This window comes from Oncorhynchus gorbuscha, linkage group LG25 (genome assembly GCF_021184085.1).
Source record: "Oncorhynchus gorbuscha isolate QuinsamMale2020 ecotype Even-year linkage group LG25, OgorEven_v1.0, whole genome shotgun sequence".
In the NCBI taxonomy this organism is placed as follows: Eukaryota; Metazoa; Chordata; class Actinopteri; order Salmoniformes; family Salmonidae; genus Oncorhynchus; species Oncorhynchus gorbuscha.
In genome coordinates, this window is record NC_060197.1 from 45,185,274 (window position 1) to 45,213,224 (window position 27,951).

The 27,951-nt window shown below is 43.5% G+C and overlaps 1 protein-coding gene across 2 annotated transcripts in view; it reads right to left on the minus strand.

Annotated features, from left to right (window-relative positions):
- The window catches only part of LOC124014322 (glucosidase 2 subunit beta-like), a 254,158-nt gene that overhangs the window by 32,793 nt on the left and 193,414 nt on the right, over positions 1-27,951 (minus strand). Inside the window, exon 13 of one of the 2 annotated variants that reach the window (XM_046329174.1) lies at positions 14,689-14,760. The exons of the other annotated variant lie outside the window; for it this stretch is intronic. Within the exon in view, the coding sequence (XP_046185130.1) occupies positions 14,689-14,760 (72 nt within the window). The remainder of the gene's footprint in view (positions 1-14,688; positions 14,761-27,951) is intronic. 2 annotated transcript variants of the gene reach the window in all.

A 27,951-nucleotide genomic window follows, 5' to 3' on the forward strand; every position in this document is an offset into this window, starting at 1 on the left:
GTCCTACTATGATGTCTGTTTTGTCCTACTATGATGTCTGTTTTGTCCTACTATGATGAATGATGTCTGTTTTGTCCTACTATGATGAATGATGTCTGTTTTGTCCTACTATGATGAATGATGTCTGTTTTGTCCTACTATGATGTCTGTTTTGTCCTACTATGATGAATGATGTCTGTTTTGTCTGGACTACGATGTCTCTTATGTCCTACTTTGTAACGTCAGCATATTTGAATTGTTAGATTGTAATGGGAAACAGTTTTTTAGTACTTCATGAATTAATTAGTTTTGTTGTCTCTACTTCAATGTACAGTACAGTATTTGGGTCTTTTGAGTTCAGTGTCCTTAGAGCTATGTTTAGGCCCACCCACTGTTCCATATCTGCGTATGTAGATACATTTCCCCTGTGTTTATCCAAAGCAAACTCCATAAAGGCATATATGAATATTTTACCTGCTCATGGCGAAAGGTTATTATGGCCCATGCAGGTAAAGTGTTCTGTTGTTGTTAGCAGCTACAGAGCAAATGGCTTATTCAACATAGATAATTACTCCATGCAAAACGCTTTCATGAGTCATTGGTTTCAGCTAGCCAGAAAGTCATGCCGTGTACTGCTACCAGTACATGTTTCCCTCCCAACTCTAAACAGATAGGAACTGCTACCACATCATGTTTCCCTCCCAACTCTAAACAGATAGGAACTGCTACCACATCATGTCTCCCTCCCAACTCTAAACAGATAGGAACTGCTACCAGTACATGTTTCCCTCCCAACTCTAAACAGATAGGAACAGCTACCACATCATGTTTCCCTCCTAACTGAAACAGATAGGTACAGCTACCACATCATGTTTCCCTCCTAACTGAAACAGATAGGAACTGCTACCAGTACATGTTTCCCTCCCAACTCTAAACAGATAGGAACAGCACCCACATCATGTTTCCCTCCCAACTCTAAACAGATAGGAACTGCTACCACATCATGTTTCCCTCCCAACTCTAAACAGATAGGAACTGCTACCACATCATGTTTCCCTCCCAACTCTAAACAGATAGGAACTGCTACCAGTACATGTTTCCCTTCCAACTCTAAACAGATAGGAACTGCTACCACATCATGTTTCCCTCCCAACTCTAAACAGATAGGAACTGCTACCACATCATGTTTCCCTCCCAACTCTAAACAGATAGGAACTGCTACCACATCATGTTTCCCTCCCAACTCTAAACAGATAGGAACTGCTACCAGTACATGTCTCCCTCCCAACTGAAACAGATAGGAACTGCTACCACATCATGTTTCCCTCCCAACTGAAACAGATAGGAACTGCTACCACATCATGTTTCCCTCCCAACTCTAAACAGATAGGAACTGCTACCACATCATGTTTCCCTTCCAACTCTAAACAGATAGGAACTGCTACCACATCATGTTTCCCTCCCAACTCTAAAGAGATAAGAACTGCAAAACGTCTGTTTTCGTTTCAGGTGACTGACCACGAATTTCCCTAACAGGGTGTGTCTTTCTCCCGCCGGTGTGCACCGGACATTATTAAGACGGACGACGCTGTCACGGGAGGACGGTGTTGTCACCGTATGAGTGTTTTTGCTCTACTCTGTTAACATTATTGTAGCTGATGGTGTTATTCTATTCTCAGAGCACGAATACAGATGTGCTGATCACTGTGAAAAATAACGCTTAGCATAGAAAACGTAGCCATTGAAATACATTTGACGGGTATGTGGTGCATCTCATCTACAGGTAACTGTCAAAATAAAGGAAACACTTGAGTAAAAAAGGGATACAAAGTATATTGAAAGCAGGTGCTTCCACACAGGTGTGGTTCCTGAGTATATTAAGCAATTAACATCCCATCACGCTTAGGGTCATGTATGGAAATAACCAGTTGCCCATTATTTTGGCTACCATGGCTAGAAGAATAGATCTCAGTGACTTTGAAAGAGTCCTCCTCGAAGGAACATAAAGGGTGTTTAAAGGGTGCGTGTCTCAGTCACCAGATCTCAACCCAGAGACAATGGAGCGCCGCCTTCAGACAACGTTTTCCACCACGTTAAAAACCCCCACAAAACTACGGAATTTATTGTGGAAGAATTGGTGTCACATCCCTCCAATAGAGTTCCGGATACGTGTGGAATCTATGCCAAGGCGCATCGAAGCTGCTCTTGTAGCTCGTGGTGTTTCCTTTACTTTGGGAGTTACCTGTATATTTGCGGACAACGTGGAGCATTTCTCTGCCTGGGTTATACATTATGGCAATACGGGGTGGCTATACTGTATGAACGAGCCACAGCCAAAGAAAAGCAAACCTCAAACTAAATTGATTGTTACTGAGAGCTATTTATGCGGCTAGTGGTTTAAACAATACTGTACATTCAACTAGCATAAGGCAAGGCTAGCGAACACAGGCATCTTTAGGAACACCTTCCTAATACTGAGTTGCCCTCAGAACAGCCTCAATTGGTCGGGGCACGGACTCTACAAGGTGTTAAAGGAGTTTCACAGGGATGCTGGCCCATGTTGACTCTACAAGGTGTTAAAGGAGTTTCACAGGGTTGCTGGCCCATGTTGACTCTACAAGGTGTTAAAGGAGTTCCACAGGGATGCTGGCCCATGTTGACTCTACAAGGTGTTAAAGGAGTTCCACAGGGATGCTGGCCCATGTTGACTCTACAAGGTGTTAAAGGAGTTCCACAGGGATGCTGGCCCATGTTGACTCTACAAGGTGTTAAAGGAGTTCCACAGGGATGCTGGCCCATGTTGACTCTACAAGGTGTTAAAGGAGTTCCACAGGGATGCTGGCCCATGTTGACTCTACAAGGTGTTAAAGGAGTTCCACAGGGATGCTGGCCCATGTTGACTCTACAAGGTGTTAAAGGAGTTCCACAGGGATGCTGGCCCATGTTGACTCTACAAGGTGTTAAAGGAGTTCCACAGGGATGCTGGCCCATGTTGACTCTACAAGGTGTTAAAGGAGTTCCACAGGGATGCTGGCCCATGTTGACTCTACAAGGTGTTAAAGGAGTTCCACAGGGATGCTGGCCCATGTTGACTCCAGGTTGGCTGGATGTCCTCTGGGTGGTGGACCATTCACGGGAAACTGTTGAGCGTGAAAAACACAGCAGCGTTGTAGTTCTTGACACTCAAACCGGTGCACCTGGCACCTACTACCTCACCCCATTCAAAGGCACATAAATCTTCTGTCTTCACCCTGGCACAAATACACAATCCATGTTTCAATTATCTCAAGACTTAAACATCCTTCTTTAAACCTGTCTCCTCCCCTTCATCGACACTGATTGAAATGGATTTAACAAGTGACATCAATAAGGGATCATAGTTTTCACCTGGATTCACCTGGTCCGTCTATCTTGAGTGGTAAAGGAAATTGTATGCATTAAGGCGACACAGTAATCACAGTAGAGATACTAGCGCTGCCATTGAAAGCCTTTCAGCATTCCTACGCTCACTATTCCATCTAGTACAGCTACTGTTAGTCATGGATGTGGTGCTGTGGCTGCAATGGAAACAACATTATTTGTGTTGTAGTTGGACTAGTAGTACAACTTCACACCTTCCCATGACAAGTCATGCATGTTTATGTCCTCTCTCCCCCTCCCTCTCTCTCTCCCCCTCAATCGCTCTCTCCCCCTCCATCGCTCTCTCCCCCTCCCTCTCTCCCCCTCCCTCTCTCCCTCTCCCTCTCCCCTCCCTCCCTCCCTCCCTCCCTCCCTCCCTCCCTCCCTCCCTCCCTCCCTCCCTCCCTCCCTCCCTCCCTCCCTCCCTCCCTCCCTCCCTCCCTCCCTCCCTCCCTCCCTCCCTCTCTCTCTCTCTCTCTCTCTCTCTCTACTTCTCTCTCACTCTACCTCTGTCTCTCTCCCTGCCTCTCTCTCGCTCTCGCTCCCTACCTCTCTCTCTCCCCCCTCTCTCTCTCTCTGTCTCTCTTGCTATCTCTCTCTCCGTCTCTCCCTCTCCCTACCTCTCTCTCTCCCCCTCTCTCTCTCTTGCTATCTCTCTCTCCGTCTCTTTCTCTCCCTACCTCTCTCTCTCCCCTCTCTCTCTTGCTATCTCTCTCTCCGTCTCTCTCTCTCTCCCTACCTCTCTCTCTCCCCCTCTCTCCCTCTCTGTCTCTCTTGCTATCTCTCTCTCTCTCTCTCTCTCCCCCCTCTCTCCCTCTCTGTCTCTCTTGCTATCTCTCTCTCTCTCCCCCCTCTCTGTCTCTCTTGCTATCTCTCTCTCCGTCTCTTTCTCTCCCTACCTCTCTCTCTCCCCCTCTCTCTCTTGCTATCTCTCTCTCCGTCTCTCTCTCACCCTACCTCTCTCTCTCCCCCTCTCTCTCTCTCTCCCCCTCTCCCTCTCTGTCTCTCTTGCTATCTCTCTCTCCGTCTCTCTCTGTCCTTTAGGATGCTGAAGCAGGTGTGATAAATGCTGCCGTTTAAATCAAAGCCCTCCTCCTCTCTCCCCCTACCTGACTCTGGGGAGAGGAGGATGTCTCCATGCAGATTGATATCAGGGGGCCCGGCCATATCCTGCAAGGGCTGAGTGATGGTCTGTCTGGATAAAAAATGAACTTCATTCCCAGCACGCCGGCTATGATTCATGCCCCCCCCCCGTACCACAGTGCACTGCTCTCTCCCTGGAAACATATGGGCTACATGTTCCAGTGTAGCACCACCTGCCCACCCCAGCAAATCCCATTACCGTGTAGGTCTGTGTGTGTGTCTTATACTCTGCTGCATCCAAAGTGACCATTTAGTTTCCGTTAACCAGCTGAAATATTTAATAACCTCTTAGCTGGGTTTGGCTTTTTTTAACATTAGAGATTTTTCGTTGGATGCCATTTTCATTTTTCATTTTTTTCAAAGCGAGCAAACTCTTTTCTGTCGTCAAGGTGATCAGTGAGAGGAGACCGTTGTACAGGAATGGTTTGAAGCAGAGACGTATGTGTCCTAGTTAAAAACCCTGACTAGGATATGAAAGTGCTGCTATCTCCACTTGGTGTCTGTGTGTGAAGGGTGCTCATTGTGGCTGTGAGCTGAGTATCATCCTGGCAGCCATCTTGTGTGAGACAGACTGGCACAGTATGCCCAGAAGGAGTCTGCAGTCGGAGGACACTGTGACCTCACCTTGAGTCACATGTTATAGGAGACAGCTGCAGACAGCTCCGTTCTGCCCTGATACTGTTTGACAGTCAAACGTAGACTCTGGGTGGAATTAGTCAGAGCTTGCATGCTGTCCCCTTTCCCTCAACGAAGACACAGTAAAACACGTGAGTGGGTAGTGAGGAAGAGGAGGAAAGGAGAACATGTGAGTGGGTAGTGAGGAAGAGGAGGAAAGGAGAACATGTGAGTGGGTAGTGAGGAAGAGGAGGAAAGGAGAACATGAAGTCATTCTTCAGATTCCAATGATTTTTCTTCGTAAGGAGATTTGCACTGTGTCGAGGTGACTAGTACGGGCCTCCTCCCAGACCGACGTACTAGGTTGACTAACGCGCAGGTAGTCTTTGCCTGTGGATCTTCTCTTGACCACACAGGTTGGGTCAAGTCCCACCACGAGCCGTAGCTCTGGATTATCCCGCGGTATGAGCTTCTATCCCGGGTGAGGGGGCCTCCCTGTCTTCCTACCCGAGGCTGAGTTAGCAGTGAACCCCTGGTCTCCACTTTATCAACCAGGCCACCCCTCCTGGTCTATCTCTGCTCGCCACAGATGTTAGCTCCCTCCTGGTCTATCTCTGCTTGCCACAGAGGTTAGCTCCCTCCTGGTCCATCTCTGCTTGCCACAGAGGTTAGCTCCCTCCTGGTCTATATCTGCTTGCCACAGAGGTTAGCTCCCTCCTGGTCTATCTTTGCTAGCCACAGAGGTTAGCTCCCTCCTGGTCTATATCTGCTAGCCACAGAGGTTAGCTCCCTCCTGGTCTATATCTGCTAGCCACAGAGGTTAGCTCCCTCCTGGTCTATATCTGCTAGCCACAGAGGTTAGCTCCCTCCTGGTCTATATCTGCTAGCCACAGAGGTTAGCTCCCTCCTGGTCTATATCTGCTAGCCACAGAGGTTAGCTCCCTCCTGGTCTATATCTGCTAGCCACAGAGGTTAGCTCCCTCCTGGTCTATATCTGCTAGCCACAGAGGTTAGCCCCCTCCTTCCTACTGTTAAACACTTGACGGGTAGTTTGTGACAAGGTAAACTATGTGTTAGCGGGGGCTATTTTTGTGTACAACACCAACGAGCAATCCAATATGTATTTATAGACTGCTCTGCGCTATTTTACACAGGATACGGTCAACCACTGGGTTATAATACTTTTATAAGTGTGTCATAGTCAGACAATCCTGCTAGCGGCTGGTCCTTCCTTTCTAGTTGACCGGACAACACCGTCACGGGTGAGTCACACTCGCTAGGTCCCGGGTATAGGGTTTCAGCTAAGACTAATTACTTGAAATGAATTCTTAGCTGAAAGCAGGGATTCGACACTTCATCAAAGACAAAGGGCAAACTACAGATACCCAGTGCTCCTTTTGTGCGTCTTTTACAAAGTTACCCTGGAGCTCCCCTGTGGTTTCCTGCTGGAACCCACAATATGGTCTGGCTGCAGGACACCGAAGGTGAAGCCCCTGAGTCAGTAGCTGTTATAATGCTACTCTTCTTCTTCAGTACTTTATTCAACAAGTCGTTTAACTAGTTAGTTAAAACCAGTAACACTTCTCTTTCCATTCCACTAGTTAGTTAAAACCAGTAACACTTCTCTTTCCGTTCCACTAGTTAGTTAAAACCAACAACACTTCTCTTTCCATTCCACTAGTTAGTTAAAACCAGTAACACTTCTCTTTCCATTCCACTAGTTAGTTAAAACCAGTAACACTTCTCTTTCCGTTCCACTAGTTAGTTAAAACCAGTAACACTTCTCTTTCCGTTCCACTAGTTAGTTAAAACCAGTAAAACTTCTCTGTCCGTTCCACTAGTTAGTTAAAACCAGTAACACTTCTCTTTCCATTCCACTAGTTAGTTAAAACCAGTAACACTTCTCTTTCCATTCCACTAGTTAGTTAAAACCAGTAACACTTCTCTTTCCATTCCACTAGTTAGTTAAAACCAGTAACACTTCTCTTTCCGTTCCACTAGTTAGTTAAAACAAGTAACACTTCTCTTTCCGTTCCACTAGTTAGATAAAACCAGTAACACTTCTCTTTCCATTCCACTAGTTAGTTAAAACCAGTAACACTTCTCTTTCCATTCCACTAGTTAGTTAAAACCAGTAACACTTCTCTTTCCATTCCACTAGTTAGTTAAAACCAGTAACACTTCTCTTTCCATTCCACTAGTTAGTTAAAACCAGTAACACTTATATTTCCATTCCACTAGTTAGTTAAAACCAGTAACACTTCTCTTTCCGTTCCATTAGTTAGTTAAAACCAGTAACACTTCTCTTTCCGTTCCACTAGTTAGTTAAAACCAGTAACACTTCTCTTTTGGTCCCACTAGTTAATTAAAACCAGTAACACTTCTCTTTCTGTTCCACTAGTTAGTTAAAACCAGTAACACTTCTCTTTCCATTCCACTAGTTAGTTAAAACCAGTAACACTTCTCTTTTGGTCCCACTAGTTAGTTAAAACCAGTAACACTTCTCTTTCTGTTCCACTAGTTAGTTAAAACCAGTAACACTTCTCTTTCTGTTCCACTAGTTAGTTAAAACCAGTAACACTTCTCTTTCCATTCCACTAGTTAGTTAAAACCAGTAACACTTCTCTTTTGGTCCCACTAGTTAATTAAAACCAGTAACACTTCTCTTTCTGTTCCACTAGTTAGTTAAAACCAGTAACACTTCTCTTTCTGTTCCACTAGTTAGTTAAAACCAGTAACACTTCTCTTTCCATTCCACTAGTTAGTTAAAACCAGTAACACTTCTCTTTTGGTCCCACTAGTTAGTTAAAACAAGTAACACTTCTCTTTCCATTCCACTAGTTAGTTAAAACCAGTAACACTTCTCTTTCCATTCCACTAGTTAGTTAAAACCAGTAACACTTCTCTTTCTGTTCCACTAGTTAGTTAAAACCAGTAACACTTCTCTTTTGGTCCCACTAGTTAATTAAAACCAGTAACACTTCTCTTTCTGTTCCACTAGTTAGTTAAAACCAGTAACACTTCTCTTTCCATTCCACTAGTTAGTTAAAACCAGTAACACTTCTCTTTTGGTCCCACTAGTTAGTTAAAACCAGTAACACTTCTCTTTCTGTTCCACTAGTTAGTTAAAACCAGTAACACTTCTCTTTTGGTCCCACTAGTTAATTAAAACCAGTAACACTTCTCTTTCTGTTCCACTAGTTAGTTAAAACCAGTAACACTTCTCTTTCCATTCCACTAGTTAGTTAAAACCAGTAACACTTCTCTTTCTGTTCCACTAGTTAGTTAAAACCAGTAACACTTCTCTTTTGGTCCCACTAGTTAGTTAAAACCAGTAACACTTCTCTTTCTGTTCCACTAGTTAGTTAAAACCAGTAACACTTCTCTTTCTGTTCCACTAGTTAATTAAAACCAGTAACACTTCTTTTTCCGTTCCACTAGTTAGTTAAAACCAGTAACACTTCTCTTTCTGTTCCACTAGTTAGTTAAAACCAGTAACACTTCTCTTTTGGTCCCACTAGTTAATTAAAACCAGTAACACTTCTCTTTCTGTTCCACTAGTTAGTTAAAACCAGTAACACTTCTCTTTTGGTCCCACTAGTTAATTAAAACCAGTAACACTTCTCTTTCTGATCCACTAGTTAGTTAAAACCAGTAACACTTCTCTTTCTGTTCCACTAGTTAGTTAAAACCAGTAACACTTCTCTTTTGGTCCCACTAGTTAATTAAAACCAGTAACACTTCTTTTTCCGTTCCACTAGTTAGTTAAAACCAGTAACACTTCTCTTTCTGTTCCACTAGTTAGTTAAAACCAGTAACACTTCTCTTTTGGTCCCACTAGTTAATTAAAACCAGTAACACTTCTCTTTCTGTTCCACTAGTTAGTTAAAACCAGTAACACTTCTCTTTTGGTCCCACTAGTTAATTAAAACCAGTAACACTTCTCTTTCTGTTCCACTAGTTAGTTAAAACCAGTAACACTTCTCTTTCTGTTCCACTAGTTAGTTAAAACCAGTAACACTTCTCTTTTGGTCCCACTAGTGAATTAAAACCAGTAACACTTCTCTTTCTCTATAGTTTTTTATTAAGCAACAATAATGCACTAGCTTCTAACAAAAACAATCAAGTTATGTTCTTACTTTACCCCAAGTCTTTTAACCTCTAATACATCAATCAGCTCCTGATCTGTCTTTCCCAGAATCTCCACTCCCTATCTTTTACATTGGGTTTATACCCTTAATTGCCAAGCCTCCTTTGACTACAGCCCCACGACCCACCGACCGCCTTTACACGTGAAGTTTAAGCCAAGTTCATAACATGTCTCCTTTACACACAGTCAGTTAACATGTCTCCTTTACACAGTCAGTTAACATGTCTCCTTTACACAGTCAGTTAACATGTCTCCTTTACACAGAGTCAGTTAACATGTCTCCTTTACACAGTCAGTTAACACGTCTCCTTTACACACAGTCAGTTAACATGTCTCCTTTACACAGAGTCAGTTAACATGTCTCCTTTACACAGTCAGTTAACATGTCTCCTTTACACACAGTCAGTTAACATGTCTCCTTTACACAGTCAGTTAACATGTCTCCTTTACACACAGTCAGTTAACACGTCTCCTTTACACACAGTCAGTTAACATGTCTCCTTTACACACAGTCAGTTAACATGTCTCCTTTACACGTGATGTCTACACACAGTCAGTTAACATGTCTCCTTTACACAGTCAGTTAACATGTCTCCTTTACACAGTCAGTTAACATGTCTCCTTTACACACAGTCAGTTAACATGTCTCCTTTACACACAGTCAGTTAACATGTCTCCTTTACACACAGTCAGTTAACATGTCTCCTTTACACAGTCAGTTAACATGTCTCCTTTACACACAGTCAGTTAACACGTCTCCTTTACACAGTCAGTTAACATGTCTCCTTTACACACAGTCAGTTAACATGTCTCCTTTACACACAGTCAGTTAACATGTCTCCTTTACACACAGTCAGTTAACATGTCTCCTTTACACACAGTCAGTTAACATGTCTCCTTTACACACAGTCAGTTAACACGTCTCCTTTACACGTGATGTCTACCCACAGTCAGTTAACACGTCTCCTTTACACGTGATGTCTACACACAGTCAGTTAACATGTCTCCTTTACACACAGTCAGTTAACATGTCTCCTTTACACACAGTCAGTTAACATGTCTCCTTTACACAGAGTCAGTTAACATGTCTCCTTTACACACAGTCAGTTAACATGTCTCCTTTACACACAGTCAGTTAACACGTCTCCTTTACACACAGTCAGTTAACATGTCTCCTTTACACGTGATGTCTACACACAGTCAGTTAACATGGCTCCTTTACACACAGTCAGTTAACATGTCTCCTTTACACAGAGTCAGTTAACATGTCTCCTTTACACACAGTCAGTTAACATGGCTCCTTTACACGTGATGTCAACACACAGTCAGCTAAACATAGGCTGCTTTACCACATCATGTTAACATGTCTCAACTTTAAACAGATCAGTTAACTGTCTCCTTTACACACAGTCAGTTAACACGTCTCCTGAAACAGATGAACTGTCTACCACATCAGTTAACATGTCCAACTCTAAACAGATAGTTAACTGCTACCACAGTCAGTTAACCTCCCAACTTTAAACAGAGTCAGTTAACTGTCTACACACAGTCATGTTTCCACGTCTCCTTTAAACAGATCAGTTAACTGCTACCACATCATTAACATTCTCCTACCAACATGTCTAAACAGATCAGTTAACTGCTACCACAGTCAGTTAACATGTCTCCAACACAAACAGATAGTTAACATGTCTCCTTTACCACAGTCAGTTAACCCTCCCAACTCTAAACAGATAGTTAACTGGCTACCACATCATGATGTCAACACACAGTCAGCTAAACAGATAGGAACTGCTACCACATCATGTTTCCCTCCCAACTCTAAACAGATAGGAACTGCTACCACATCATGTTTCCCTCCCAACTCTAAACAGATAGGAACTGCTACCACATCATGTTTCCCTCCCAACTCTAAACAGATAGGAACTGCTACCACATCATGTTTCCCTCCCAACTCTAAACAGATAGGAACTGCTACCACATCATGTTTCCCTCCCAACTCTAAACAGATAGGAACTGCTACCACATGTTTCCCTCCCAACTCTAAACAGATAGGAACTGCTACCACATCATGTTTCCCTCCCAACTCTAAACAGATAGGAACTGCTACCACATCATGTTTCCCTCCCAACTCTAAACAGATAGGAACTGCTACCACATCATGTTTCCCTCCCAACTCTAAACAGATAGGAACTGCTACCACATCATGTTTCCCTCCCAACTCTAAACAGATAGGAACTGCTACCACATCATGTTTCCCTCCCAACTCTAAACAGATAGGAACTGCTGCCACCGGCATCTTATAACATCATTATATTGAAACGGAAAATGTTTTGACACTTAATTCAAAAATAAAATAAAACACATCTGGTAATTAAGCCCCGTTCCTTGTCAATGCTTCAAAACAAGTATTTAACCTTTGTGGCCCAAATGGCGTCAAAATCGAGGCTCGGGAGGAGTCTAAGTCAATCATAAAAGCACATTAAAGTTTTTTAAAGAGAAGTGTAATGTCAATAGAATAGCATTTCAATAATTGTACCCTATAAAGTGTCTGATGGTGGACGGTTAAGGATAATGAGAGAGGAGAGAGAGGACAGGGGAGCGACATCCCATAATCAACACCTCAAATCTCCCGACACCAGCAAAAACGGTGATAAGGAGATAAATATAAGTTTGACAGTAACTGAGGCAACAAGACGGGCAAGGGGAGCATAATGTGATCACGCAGAGAAGACAAATAGAATGGTGTAAAAGACCAACGTGATAGATAGATATCTCACGGGGCGGGTGGAAAGGACGTGAGTTAGAACGAATGGATCCAGTAATACACCTTTCTGCAGGTTCCCATGGCTTCACAGGTACATACGCAGCCTGCACACCGACTCTCTGCACCGACACGCCAACGCTCCAAAAATAAACAACACATTCTACAAAAGAGATATTAAAGTTCTACACATAGGGTTGAGTATAGCCCTTTCATACCGTAGCACCGAAACACCTTGATACAAGACCAATGTCCACCGGTGGACAGATCCAATCCCAGATCCCCTTGTCATAGATCCAATCCCAGATCCCCTTACCATAAGATCCAATCCCAGATCCCCTTATCATAGATCCAATCCCAGATCCCCTTATCATAGATCCAATCCCAGATCATAGATCCAATCCCAGATCCCCTTATCACAGATCCCCTTACCATAGATCCAATCCCAGATCCCCTTACCATAGATCCAATCCCAGATCCCCTTACCATAGATCCAATCCCAGATCCCCTTATCATAGATCCAATCGCAGATCCCCCTATCATAGATCCAATCCCAGATCCCCTTATCATAGATCCAATCGCAGATCCCCTTATCATAGATCCAATCCCAGATCCCCTTATCATAGATCCAATCCCAGATCCCCTTACCATAAATCCAATCCCAGATCCTCATATCATAGATCCAATCCCATATTCCCATATCATAGATCCAATCCCAGATCCCCTGACCATAGATCCAATCCCAGATCCCCTTATCATAGATCCAATCCCAGATCCCCTTATCATAGATCAGATCCCCTTATCATAGATCCAATCCCAGATCCCCTTATCATAGATCCAATCCCAGATCCCCTTATTTATTTATTTCACCTTTATTTAATCAGGTAGGCAAGTTGAGAACAAGTTCTCATTTACAATTGCGTCCTGGCCAAGATAAAGCAAAGCAGTTCGACACATACAACGACACAGAGTTACACATGGAGTAAAACAAACATACAGTCAATGATACAGTAGAAAAATAAGTCTATATACAATGTGATCAAGTGAGGTGAGATAAGGGAGGTAAAGACAAAAAAAGGCCATGGTGGCGAAGTAAATACAATATAGCAAGTAAAACACTGGAATGGTAGATTTGCAGTGGAATAATGTGCAAAGTAGAGATAGAAATAATGGGGTGCAAAGGAGCAAAATAAATAAAGTAGGGAAAGAGGTTGTTATTTGGGCTAAATTATAGGTGGGCTATGTACAGGTGCAGTAATCTGTGAGATACTCTGACAGCTGTTGCTTAAAGCTCATGATGGAGATAAGCGTTTCCAGTTTCAGAGATTTTTGTAGTTCGTTCCAGTCATTGGCAGCAGAGAACTGGAAGGAGGAATTGGTTTTGGGGGTGACCAAAGATATACCTGCTGGAGCGCGTGCTACAGGTGGCTGCTGCTATGGTGACCAGCGAGCTGAGATAAGAGGGGACTTTACCTAGCAGGGTCTTGTAGATGACCTGGAGCCAGTGGGTTTGGCAACGGATATGAAGCGAGGGCCAGCCAACGAGAGTGTACAGGTCGCAGTGGTGGGTAGTATCCACTCCCAGATCCCCTTATCATAGATCCAATCACATATCCCCATATCACAGATCCCCTTACCACAGATCCCCTTACCATAGATCCAATCCCAGATCCCCTTATCATAGATCCAATCACATATCCCCATATCACAGATCCCCTTACCACAGATCCCCTTACCATAGATCCAATCCCAGATCCCCTTACCACAGATCCCCTTACCATAGATCCAATCCCAGATCCCCCTACCACAGATCCCCTTACCATAGATCCAATCCCAGAACCCCTTATCATAGATCCAATCCCAGATCCCCTTATCATAGATCCAATCACATATCACAGATACCCTTACCATAGACCCAATTACAGATCCCCTTACCACAAATCCCCTTACCACAGATCCCGTCACCACAGATCCCCTTACCACAGATCCCCTCACCATAGATCCCCTCACCACAGATCCCCTTACCACAGATTCCCTTATCACAGATCCCTTTACCACAGATCCCCTTATTACAGATCCCCTTACCACAGATCCCCTCACCACATATCCAACGCCTTGGGAGAAACTAAAAGGCCTTTAACCCTTCAGATGAAATGGAAACCCTTCACAGAAATACAACCCAGTCCAGTATAATGAAGTCCACCCCCCCTTTTTCAAATTGATCAGAAGGTGTGATAACCGTAATAGAGATTTGTTAGCAATTGATTAAAGGTCACATGTAGCCTAACAGATATTGAAGAACAATAAAAAGATCGATATCAGGCAGAAATATTGGTCTTAATCCACACGCAACATCATAACAATGATCAAGGAGTTTTTGGGACTGGCATGTGAGAACAACACATCCCAAATGAATATAGCAGGCACATTGTTGAACGTATATTACTTCATTTTTTTCCCGAGAAGGTGATTGATTTAAACACGTATAGCCTTTTAAAAATAGGACTTAATTGCGGTTAGCCAGGGATGGCTTTTAAAGAGGATAGCTGAACATTCCAAGAGTCCTCCAAAAAGCCAGGTGGAAACCGGCACAGGTTGAAACTGTGGTAACACCGGTGAACGTTAACGAGGTACTCACCCTAAGGACACCACTTCTCCTGAAGCACTCTTCTGAGTTACTTGACTGAAGGGACACAGCTCGTAAATATACCTTCAGAGAAGAATAGAACAAAAAAAAAATATATATATTTTTTTAGAAAATGAGTTACTTTCACCATGTCCTGTTGAACATAGAATGGTGTAATTTTCACTCTACATATCTGCACTAATCTCCTTTGATGTGTAAAGTTCTCTGTTCATTTAGAGAAATATACTGATGTGGAAAACACATTGACAAAGATTAAGCCTGGACTAAAATAGAATTTTCAATGGATATCGAGATTGCTTTTTAATATCAGGACTAGGCTTAATCTGTGTCTGGGAAATCAGACCTGTAATTCACAGTACCAGTCAAAAGTTTGGACACAACCTACTCATTCAAGGGTTCATTATTATTTTACTTATTTTCAACATTGTAGAATAATAGATTTCAAAACTATGAAATACCACGTGGAATCATGTAGTAACCAAAAAAGTGTTAAGCAAATCAAAATATGTTTTTTATTTTAAATTCTTCAAAGTAGCCACCCTTTGCCTTGATGACAGCTTTGCACACTCTTGGCATTCTCTCAACCAGCTAAATGAGGTAGTCACCTGGAATACATTTAAATTAACAGGTGTGCCTTGTTAAAAGTTAATTTTGTGGAATTTCTTTCATTCTTAAGGTGTTTGAGCTAATAATTTATGTTGTGACAAGGTAGGGGTGGTATACAGAAGATAGCCCTATTTGGTAAAAGACCAAGTCCATATTATGTCAAGAACAGCTGAAATAAGCAAAAATAAATGACAGTTCATCATTACTTTAAGACATGACGGTCACTTTAACAAGAATTTTGAAGGATTCTTAAAGTGCAGTCGTAAAAACCATCAAGTGCTGTGATGAAACTGGCTATTTTGAGGAACGCCACAGGAAAGGAAGACCCAGAGTTACCTCTGCTGCAGAGGATAAGTTCATTCGAGTTACCCGCTTCAGAAATTGCAGCCCAAATAAATGCTTCATAGAGTTCAAGTAATAGACGCAACTCAACATCAGAGGAGACTGCATGAATCAGGCCTTCATGGTCGAATTGCTGCAAAGAAACCACTACTTAAAGGACACCAATAATAAGAAGAGACTTGCTTGGGCCAAGAAACACGAGCGATGGACATTAGACCGGTGGAAATCTGTCCTTTGGTCTGATGAGTCCAACTTTGAGATTTGTGGTTCTAACCATCATGTCTCTGTGAGACACAGAGTAGGTGAATGGATGATCTCTCCAAGTGTAGTTCCCACATGAAGCATGGAGGAGGTGGTATTATGGTGCTGTGCTGGTGACACTGTCTGTGATTTATTTAGAATTTATCTAGCATTCTGCAGTAAAACACCATCCCATCTGGTTTGCGCTTAGTGGGATTATCATTTGTTTTTCAACAGGACAATAACCCCAAACACACCTTTAGGCTGCTCAGCATATGTGGTACCTCCTTCAATACTGTTGGAAAAGCATTCCAGGTGAAGCTGGTTGAGAGAATGCCAAGAGTGTGCAAAACTGTCATCAAGGCAAAGGGTGGCTACTTTGAAAAATCTCAAATATAAAACATATTTAGATTTGTTTAACACTTTTTTGGTTACTACATGATTCCATATGTGTTATTTTGTAGTGTTAATGTTTTCACTATTATTGTACAATGTAGAAAATAGTAAAAAATAAAGAAAAACCCTTGAATGAGTAGGTGTGTCCAAACCTTTGACTGGTACTGTGTATCCCTTCTGTCACACAGCTATATGAGGAAGGTACGAAGACGAACGAACACAGGCCAGCATTATTGAACAAAGCCCTGTTGGCCACCATTTTGTCTCAACTCTCTGACAAGGAGCCACTGGTGGCCACGCACAGCTTTTCTACCCAGACTCAGGAGACTGGAGAAGCTCGCAATTAGTGCAGGCCGTTGTTAATGTTGGCTAGTGAGCGCCAGAGAGTGGAAAAGACAGAGAAGAGCTCCAGTAAACTGATCAAAGAACTGGATGGAGAAACGGACAGAGGTAAGCCAGCAGGGTTTGGTCTTGACATTCGAACCAATGCATTGACTAATACAAAAGGAAAGGAAGAGGCCAAGTCAACCAAAATGAAAGAGAGAGTGAGAGAGGGGAAGAGAAAGAGCAAGGGATGGGGTGGAAGAAAGGTTGAAGTGAAAGTGGGTCGGGAAGGGGGAGGGGTCAAAAGCAGAGAGAGGAAAAAGAAAGATGAAAGAAAACGATGAATATCAGAGAAGAGAGGGAGAGGGCGGGGTAGAGAGAGGAGGGGGTAGAGAGAGGGGGGTAGAGAGGGAGAGTGTGGGTTGAGAGAGAGGGGGGTAGAGAGAGGGAGAGTGTGGGTTGAGAGAGAGGGGGGGGTAGAGAGAGGGAGAGGGGGTAGAGAGAGGAGGGGGTAGAGAGAGGAGGGGGTAGAGAGGGAGAGTGTGGGTTGAGAGAGAGGGGGTAGAGAGAGGGAGAGTGTGGGTTGAGAGAGAGGGGGGTAGAGAGAGGGAGAGGGGGGTTGAGAGAGGGGGGGTAGAGAGAGGGAGAGGGGGTAGAGAGGGAGAGGGGGTTGAGAGAGGAGGGGGGTAGAGAGAGGAGAGTGGGGTTGAGAGAGAGGGGGGTAGAGAGAGGGGGGGGGGTAGAGAGAGAGTGGGGGTAGAGAGAGAGGGGGTAGAGAGGGAGAGGGGGTTAGAGAGAGAGGGGGGTAGAGAGAGGGGGGGGTAGAGAGAGAGGGGGGTAGAGAGAGAGGGGGGGGTAGAGGGAGGGAGAGGGAGGGTTAGAGAGGAGGGGGTTAGAGATAGGAGGGGGTAGAGAGGGAGAGGGGGTGGGGGTAGAGAGGGGGGACAGAGAGGGGGGGGGAGAGAGAGGGGGGTTAGAGAGGGAGAGGGGGTAGAGAGAGGGGGGGTAGAGAGGGAGTGGGGGGTAGAGAGAGAGGGGTAGAGAGGGAGATGGGGGGTAGAGAGAGAGGGGTAGAGAGGGAGAAGGGGGGTAGAGAGAGGGGGTAGAGAGATGGGGGTAGAGAGAGAGAGGGTAGAGAGAGTGAAGGGGTAGAGAGAGAGAAGGGGTAGAGAGACAGAGAGGTAGAGAGAGGGGGGGGGGGGTAGAGAGAGGTAAGTGATTGAACACGGAGTTCTTCGTTCATGTTTGCATTAAATGTTTCTTGTCTCCCATGAGTTCCGTTTAAACATTTATCCTTTCATGTCAAATGTATGCTTGTCCTCCTTCCCTTTCTGACTGGGAAAATTTTGCAGAGAAAACACTGTATATCATGTCTATGTCATAGAAAACAGAGAAAACACTGTGTATCATGTCTAAATAGTGTATCCTCCTATCCAGTGTTTAATCTACCATTACCAGGCCTAGCTTTGACCCACAGCACAAAAGGTATTTGTCACAACAAATGTTTTGAGTCGGCTGCCATGTGGCGTATATATTCCTCTGCGCTGTGGGGGCCTTTTGTGCCTGCTTCTCCCCACACAAACAAAACTACATCTCGAGGGAAAACCTGTATTTTACTCCAAATTGAGAGGATTTAATAAGTACAAAAATGAAAATAAATTTCCACACAGTCTCCAAATCTCTTCTCTTTTCTTCTCTCTATTGGAAGAGAGATTCCTTTGCAGAACTGGCCTTGATCCACTAAAAGACCCTCAACATCAATAGTCCAACCCCATTTTTACCAGTGACGCCTTAACAGTAGCACTGCCTGGGAGCCCATGTCTTTTACAACACATACATAAGCATTACATGACTTTAAAGAAACATATCAAACACGATCATCTGTTCTGACTTTTAACTGTGTTGTGGTCTTCATCATCTGTTCTGACTTACACCTGGGTTGGTCTTCATCATCTGTTCTGACTTACACCTGGGTTGGTCTTCATCATCTGTTCTGACTTACACCTGGGTTGGTCTTCATCATCTGTTCTGACTTACACCTGGGTTGGTCTTCATCATCTGTTCTGACTTACACCTGGGTTGGTCTTCATCATCTGTTCTGACTTACACCTGGGTTGGTCTTCATCATCTGTTCTGACTTACACCTGGGTTGGTCTTCATCATCTGTTCTGACTTTTAACTGTGTTGTGGTCTTCATCATCTGTTCTGACTTACACCTGGGTTGGTCTTCATCATCTGTTCTGACTTACACCTGGGTTGGTCTTCATCATCTGTTCTGACTTACACCTGGGTTGTGGTCTTCATCATCTGTTCTGACTTACACCTGGGTTGGTCTTCATCATCTGTTCTGACTTACACCTGGGTTGGTCTTCATCATCTGTTCTGACTTACACCTGGGTTGATCTTCATCATCTGTTCTGACTTACACCTGGGTTGGTCTTCATCATCTGTTCTGGTCTTCATCATCTGTTCTGACTTTTAACTGTGTTGTGGTCTTCATCATCTGTTCTGACTTACACCTGGGTTGGTCTTCATCATCTGTTCTGACTTACACCTGGGTTGTGGTCTTCATCATCTGTTCTGACTTACACCTGGGTTGGTCTTCATCATCTGTTCTGACTTACACCTGGGTTGGTCTTCATCATCTGTTCTGACTTACACCTGTGTTGTGGTCTTCATCATCTGTTCTGACTTACACCTGGGTTGGTCTTCATCATCTGTTCTGACTTACACCTGGGTTGGTCTTCATCATCTGTTCTGACTTACACCTGGGTTGGTCTTATTTTCTGACAACTATTATTTCCACTTAAAGTGCTGAGTAAGAACTGAACTCAAATAAACCACATGCAAAATCCACAGCAGCCTTCCATAAAAACAAACTAATTCCCCAACCAACGCTCCTGTATTGTCCTTCATGCAAGCCTCAGGATTCATTAAGTTAGTAATGCAGGTGTTTAAACAACAAGCATCCTTGTATGAACACAGAAACAGATGGCACTCGATACTGGGGGAGAGAGAGAGAGACAGGGGAGGAAGGAAGGGAGGGGTAACTATATCTCTCTCTCGGTCTCTCTGTCTCCTCCCCTTCAGTAAGGAAAAGCCATCCATCGAGCCAACGCAGCACAACGCGGCAGGGCTACGCATGGAGGAGGTGGGTGGGTGTGTGAGGGGGGGGGGCGGTACGGCAGTCTGAAGACCTTGAGCCCTCGCCTCCACGTGGGAGAGAAAAAGCTGCAGTATAAGACTTAATAAAGAGCGGTGAGGCTTTGTAAAGATGGAGTGATATTTAAATGCTAGCTAGCCAGAGATAACGCAGGTGTAGGTGGATAGGGTTTGGTTAGCCGTGTCTTTAAGCCGAGACACTAAAGAAAGAGAGAAACAACGACGGACACAGAGACAGACACAGAGACAGACACAGAGACAGACACAGAGACAGACACAGACAGACAGACAGACAGACAGACAGACAGACAGACAGACAGACAGACAGACAGACAGACAGACAGACAGACAGACAGACAGACAGACAGACAGACAGACAGACAGACAGACAGACAAACAGACAGACAGACAGACAGACAGACAGACAGACAGACAGACAGACAGACAGACAGACAGACAGAGACAAAGAGAGAGAGACAGACAGAGACAAAGAGAGAGAGAGACAGACAGAGAGATAGAGCAGAGAAAGAGAAGCTGAGCGAAATGGACAGAGGAAAGGGAAACAGCGTGGAAAATACAGGGGACAGTGAATGACAGGGAGGGAAGAAAGAGACAGAAAGAGATGGGGAAACAAACAGGAAGAGTCAGTGTGCTGGTGAACCACCGACTGTACACGATGATGACTCGCAGGGTAGGGCTGGGAATTACCAGGGACCTCACGATGTCATATTAACACCATACTTAGGTGGTGATACGATATGTATTGAATTACCAGGGACCTCACGATGTCATATTATCACCATACTTAGGTGGCGATACGATACAATATATATTGCGATTCTCACGATTATACACATATTGAGATTCAATACTGTGATATTATTGCGGTTCGATGTTCCAAACATATTGCTCACCATGTGTCTGCTGCAGAGGGATGAGAGAGATAGAGCCATGAGAAAACAAATAAAAAGTGCAGAAAACAAATTGGCTCCCTATTTTAAAGGAAGACTGAGAACAAGCTATGAAGGACATTTTTGGTTTTGGAGGTACAGCCAACTAGCGCAAAAAAAATAAATAATTATTTTTCTTTTCGATAATGTCAAAACGATACAATATATCGTTCAAAAAAATATCGAGTAACTTGATTGTGTTTTTATTCTGCCATCACTAACGCAGGAAGGAGGAGAGAAAAGGAGAGTGAGGCTGGCTCTCTTCTTCTTCCTGCCTGTTCAGGCTCTTATTATCCATAACAGTGGTGGTTCCCAAACCTTCCATCATTGGGGGAACATAAGGTCTGACATGACGAGGACAACTGTTCATGCAACTTCTTCATTCTACTATTACACATTTCCAGAGCAAGTTGAAAGCCTGACTGAGTCCACCACCCCGCCGAACCTCTTGGAATCGGTTGGTTTACTGGGAACTGGTTTACAGGGAACTGGTTTACAGGGAACACTGTGTTTGTTTGCTGCAAGCTGTGCTAGAGGTTGAATTGTGACTAGACGTGTTACGGTGATCCAATTACCGCCACACCGGCACTCAAGTGACCATTGAGACACAGCAACTCGGCTTCTCCAAGACTATACTCTGATGCTGCTAATAGTCATTAGTATCCTACCAAACATACTCAGGGTTCTGTTGTCCCTCTAATCATTCCGATGCTGCTAATAGTCATTAGTATCCTACCAAACGTACTCAGGGTTCTGTTGTCCCTCTAATCATTCCGATGCTGCTAATAGTCATTAGTATCCTACCAAACGTACTCAGGGTTCTGTTGTCCCTCTAATCACTCTGACATCAATGTAAATGCAATCAAAATCAAACACTTGATGAGAGCCCCGGCATTCAGAGTTCAGCGGAATGGGATCACCTGTTGCTCAGTGAAAGCCAGCTCCTCATAGCTGGTTGATGCATGTAATAAAATAAGTGTTCCTATAATCAGTGGCATAGCTCAGTGTCGCGGGGCCAAGCAAGGCAGTATTATTATAGCTAATCTCATGCTATTTTACACATTTTTGCAATGAGGCTTAGAGAAAATGCTGCTGTTTTAGAGCTCAGGAATTCTTGAAAAATGGGACAAAGCAACAATTTTCTCGCAAATATTTTGTCTTCATTTGCAACTAACTGTATTTATGTCAACTCCGTCAGACACCATAAGATCATTTTTACAATTATTCTAGATTTAGAGAATGTATAAACATTTATAAACACTTTTATAAAAGCAAACATTATCTCTTAGGTCTGGCACAGGAAATGCTTCAATTGTTTAAGCATATGTTGCAGAACAGTTGTTTAATATACAGTACCAGTCGAAAGTTTGGACATACCTACTCATTCAAGGGTTTTTCTTTATTTTGACTATTTCTGCATTGCAGAATAATAGTGAAGACATCAACACTATGAAATAACACATATGGAATCCTGTAGTAAAACAAAAAAATGTGTTTAACAAATAAAAATATATTTCATATTTGAGATTCTTCAAAGCAGCCACCCTAGATGACAGCTTTGCACATTCCTGGCATTTTCGCAACCAGTCAAAGAGAGGGTGGGTTGCCTTGCTTCTAGTCATTCGGAAACTTTGCAGTATTTCGTTTTTTAAAATGTATTATTTCTTACATTGTTAGCCCAGAAAATGTTAAGTGTTATTACATACAGCCGGGAAGAACTATTGGATATCAGAGCAACGTCAACTTACCAGCACTACGACCAGGAATACGACTTTCCCGAAGCGGATACTTTTGTCTGCACCACCCAGTACATTTGAACTGATTCTGATTCCAGAGGCTGACAGAAAACAACGCCGCCGGAGAAGAGGGAGTCAGAGCGGTCTTCTAGTCAGACTTCGGAGGCGTGCACACCACCCACCGCTTCTGAGTATATCACTCGCTAATGTCCGGTCCCTAGATAACAAAGTTGACGAAATCAGGGCAATGGTTGCTTTCCAGAGAGACATCAGGGATTGTAACATACTCTGTTTCATGGAAACATGGCTCTCTCGGGATATGCTGTCGGAGTCGGTACAGCCACCTGGATTTTATCAGTGGATCATGCCGACAGGAATAAACATCTCTCCGGGAAGAAGTAGGGCGAGGGTGTATGTTTCATGGCATGGCAAGGCGTCTGGGAATACGGAAGAATACAAACAGAATAGTCATTCACTCCGTAAGGCAATCAAACAAGCAAAATGTCAGTATAGAGACAAAGTGGAGTCGCAAGTCAACGGCTCAGACACGAGACGCATGTGGCAGGGTCTACAGACAATCACGGATTACAAAGGTTAAACCAGTCACGTTGCAGACACGGACATCTTGCTTCCAGACAAACTAAACACCTTATTTGCCCACTTTGAGGATAATACCCATGGCCCGCTACCAAGGACTGCGGGCTCTCCTTCTCCGTGGCCGAAGTGAGTAAGACATTTAAACGTGTTAACCCTCGCAAGGCTACCAGCCCAGACGGCAACCTTTGCAGCGTCCTCAGAGCATGCGCAGACCAGCTGGCTGGTGTGTTTACGGACATAATCAATCTCTCCCTATCCCAGTCTGCTGTCCACACATGCTTCAAGATGGCCACCATTGTTCCTGTAGCCAAGAATGCAAAGGTAACTGAACTAAATGACTATTGCCCCGTAGCACTCAATTTTGTCAGCACGAGGTGCTTTGAGAGACTAGTCAAGGATCACATCACCTCCACCTGTCACCCTAGACCCACTTCAATTTGCTTACCGCCCCAATAGGTCCACAGACGATGCAATCACCATCACACTGAACTATCCCATCTGGACAAAAGGAATACCTATGTAAGAATGCTGTTCATTGACTATAGCTTAGCATTCAACAACATAGTTCCCTCCAAGCTCATCATTAAGCTTGAGGCCCTGGGTCTGAACACCGCCCTGTGCAACTGCGTCGTGGACCATCTGATAGGCCGCCCCCAGTTGGTGAAGGTAGGAAACAACATCTCCACAATGCTGATCCTTAACACAAGGGTGCGTGCTCAGCCCCCTCCTGTACTCCCTGTTGATCCATTACTGCGTGGCCATCCACGCCTCCAATTCAATCATCAAGTTACAGATGACACAACAGTAGTAGGCTTGATTACCAACAACGACGAGACAGCCTACAGGGAGGAGGTGAGGGCTCTCGGAATGTGGTGTCAGGAAAATAACCTCCCATTCAATGTCAACAAAACAAAGGTGATGATTGTGGACTTTAGGAAACAACAGAGGGAGCACCCCCCTATCCACATCGACGGGACAGCAGTGGAGAAGGTGGAAAGTCTTAAGTTCCTCAGCGTACATATCACCCACAAACTGAAATGGTCAACTAACATAGACAGTGTGGTGAAGAAGGTGCAACAGCGTCTCTTCAACCTCAGGAGGCTGAAGAATTTTGGCATGTCACCTAAAACATTCACAAAATTTTACAGATGCAAAATTGAGAGCATCCTGTTGGGCTGTATCACAGCTTGGTAAGGCAACTGCACTGCCCACAACCACAGGGCTATCCAGAGGGTGGTGCGGTCTGCACAATGCATCACCGGGGGCAAACTACCTGCCCTCCAGATCACCGACAGCACCCGATGTCACAGGAAGGCCAAAAAGATCATCAAGGACAACAACCACCTGAGCCACTGCCTGTTCACCCTGCTATCATCCAGAAGGCGAGGTCAGTACAGGTGCATCACAGCTGGGACCGAGAGACTGAAAAACAGCTTCTATCTCAAGGCGATCAGACATCACTAGCACAGAGAGGCTGCTGCCTACATAAAGACTTTGGCCACTTTAATAAATGGAACACTAGTCACTTTAATAATGTTTACATATCTTGCATTATTCATCTCATTTGTATAATACTGTATTCTATACTATCCATTGCATCTTAGCATATGCCGCTCTGACATTGGTAATGCATATATTTATATATTCTTATTCCATTCCTTTACTTAGATTTGTGTGTATTAGGTACTTGTTGTGGAATTGTTAGATATTACTTGTTAGATATTACTGCACTGTCAGAACTAGAAGCACAAGCATTTTGCTACACTAGCAATAACATCTGCTAACCATGTGCATGTGACCAATACAATTTGATTTGATGAGGTAGCCACCTGGATAGCATTTCAATTAACAGGTGTGTCTTGTTAAAAGTTAATTTGTGAAATTTCTTTCCTTCTTATTGCGTTTCAGCCAATCAGTTGTGTTGTGACAAGGTAGGGTGGTATATAGAAGATAGCCCTATTTTGTAAAAGACCAAGTCCATATTATGGCATGAACAGCACAAATAAGCAAAGATAAATGACAATCCATCATTACTTTAAGACATGAAGGTCAGTCAATATGGAAAATATCAAGAACTTTGAAAGTTTCTTCAAGTGCAGTCACAAAAACCATCAAGCCCTAAAATGAAAATGGTTCTCGTGAGGACCGCCACAGGAATGGAAGACCCAGAGTTACCTCTGCTGCAGAGGATAAGTTCATTACAGTTACCAGCCTCAGAAATTGCAGCCCAAATAAATGCTTCACAGAGTTTAAGTAACAGACACATCAACATCATCTGTTCAGAGGAGACTGCGTGAATCAGGCCTTCATGGTCGAATTGCTGCAAAGAAACCACTAGTAAAGGAAACCAATAATAAGAAGAGACTTGCCTGGGCCAAGAAACACAATGGACATTAGACAGGTGAAAATATGTCCTTTAGTTTGATGAGTCCAATCTTGAGATGTTTGGTTCCAACCACTGTGTCTTTGAGACGCAGAGTAGGTGAATGGATGATCTCTGCATGTGTGGTTCCCAACGTGAAGCATGGAGGAGGAGGTGTTATGGTGTGGGGATGCTTTGCTGGTGACACTGTCAGTGATTTACCTAGAATTAAAGGCACACCTTAACCAGCATGGCTACCACACCATTCTGCAGTGATACGCCATCCCATCTGGTTTGCACTTAGTGGGACTATCATTTGTTTTTCAACAGGACAATGACCCAACACAACTCCAGGCTGTGTAAGAGCTATTTGACCAAGAAGGAGAGTGATGGAGCGCTGCATCAGATGACCTGGCCTCCACAATCACCCAACCTCAACCCAATTGAGATGGTTTGGGATGAGTTGGACCCCAGAGTGAAGGAAAAGCAGCCATGGATAAATAACTCTAAATGAAGCAAATATTGGGCGACAGTTAGCCTGGGCCACTAACTAAAATATAAAATGATGCAAAACAAACTAGTGTAGCCCACAGCCATATGGTATAGCCATGATATGAAGAAATCTATAAATCTATATAATAATGTTTCTTTAGACCTGCATAAAATTTGTTATTTATTGTTATCAATGTAAGCTATATTACATTGATTTATTAGGCCTTTTCAAATGTAGATGTTACAAAGGCTTGTATTAAAAAATCCTACAATGTGATTTTCTGGATTTTTTCTCATTTTGTCTGTCATAGTTGAAGTGTACCGATGATGAAAATTACAGACCTCTCTCATCTTTTTAAGTGGGAGAACTTGCACAATTGGTGGCTGACTAAATACTTTTTTTTGCCCCACTGTATGTTGATGTTAATTAATGGTAAATTACCGGCAGCTATTTGATGATGATATATATATCTATATCTATATATATATATATATATTTATATATTTACAAGGTACACAAAACAGGTAGGCATGGACAGAAGTGCAGACCAAACAAGACAAACAGTCCCACCCACAGGACTTCCCCAAAGTTAGATTAGTGGTTCCCAACAGCAGTCTTCCATACGCTGATGAAAGAGCAGTTATGAATGTGTCCTACAGATATTTCCATGTTTCTAATGTCCATGAATGACAGCAGACACGGCTGTCTGTTTTAAAGAATGAGGAGCCTGCCAACGTGAAGCTATCATCTTCTTGGGCTGCTGTTAAGCCAGCCAGACAAATACGTTGCTGTGTGACAGATAGGTCTAAAGTAGTGTCATAACTTAACTAGAAAATAGATGGTGAACACATTATGTCAGAGAGACGGAATGAAGCAACTACAGAAATGTAAAACCCCTGGGCACTCCCAAACCATATGAAACAATGTGCCAGGAGCCCCCTGACGGCACAGTGAGAAATTTAGGGATTGTCTAGCTTTCATCTTGAAAACTGTAACACATCATTTGGTGTAAAAATATATATATTTTTAAATGAAATTGAGATGTTGGACCAAACTGTGGTCCAATTGGTCACAGTACTACACACGCAGAGGTCTTCCTTCCATGAAGTATGGGACGGGATTGGTTTGTGAGTCATTTTTACGCAGCAGAGATTGTAATTTAGTCAGTCCCTTTGTACTATTATGAATGTTTATTTTTTATTGATTTATTTTACCTTTATTTAACCAGGCAAGTCAGTTAAGAACACATTCTTATTTACAATGACGGCCTAGGAGCAGTGGGTTAACTGGTCTAGGAACAGTGGGTTAACTGCCTGTTCAGGGGCAGAACGACAGTTTTGTACCTTGTCAGCTCTGGGGTTTCAATTTGCAACTTTCCGGTTACTAGTCCAACACTCTAACCACTAGGCTTCCCTGCCGCCCCAATAAATAATGTGTGGATTGGATGGATAGACCATTCATGTCCCCAGAGGACTCCATATGCACACAAAACAACAGAGGAATGTAAGTCAAATGAAACGTTAGTTAAACTGGTTCTGGAGGTCTTTGAAAGCATTTGGTAGCCTTCAGTGATATCTGAGGGAGTATGAATCCCTCTTTCAGACCATTGATGAAAGGAGAGGTCGACCACTCAGTTGGAGAGCGTGGTTGTGAAATAAGGGGAGGTGAGGATGGTATTTCAGATTGATTTTAGTCTGATTACCAACCAGGCGCCAGACTGAGATAAGTTGTGAGATGATAGGGCCGAAATGGAGTTTGCAGTGTTTGAAGAGGGATATCAGAATGGATTCTGTCTTGGAGTCTATGACTGGAAACTAGTTTTTCCTCCAGGGGGCGCCAGAATACAGCTGTATCAGGATGTAACCATGACGTAAGACGAAAGCCCCCCAAAAAAACGAATTTGAAATTTGGGAGGTTTTGGCCAACTGCACATTTTCTACGCTGAAGTGTCAATAATTTATTACAGGGGGAATTTCCTCTTCCAAATGAATTTAGCAAGTAAAGAATGTATCCTATCCCAGTATCCTGCTGGTGTTGAAAGAGGGA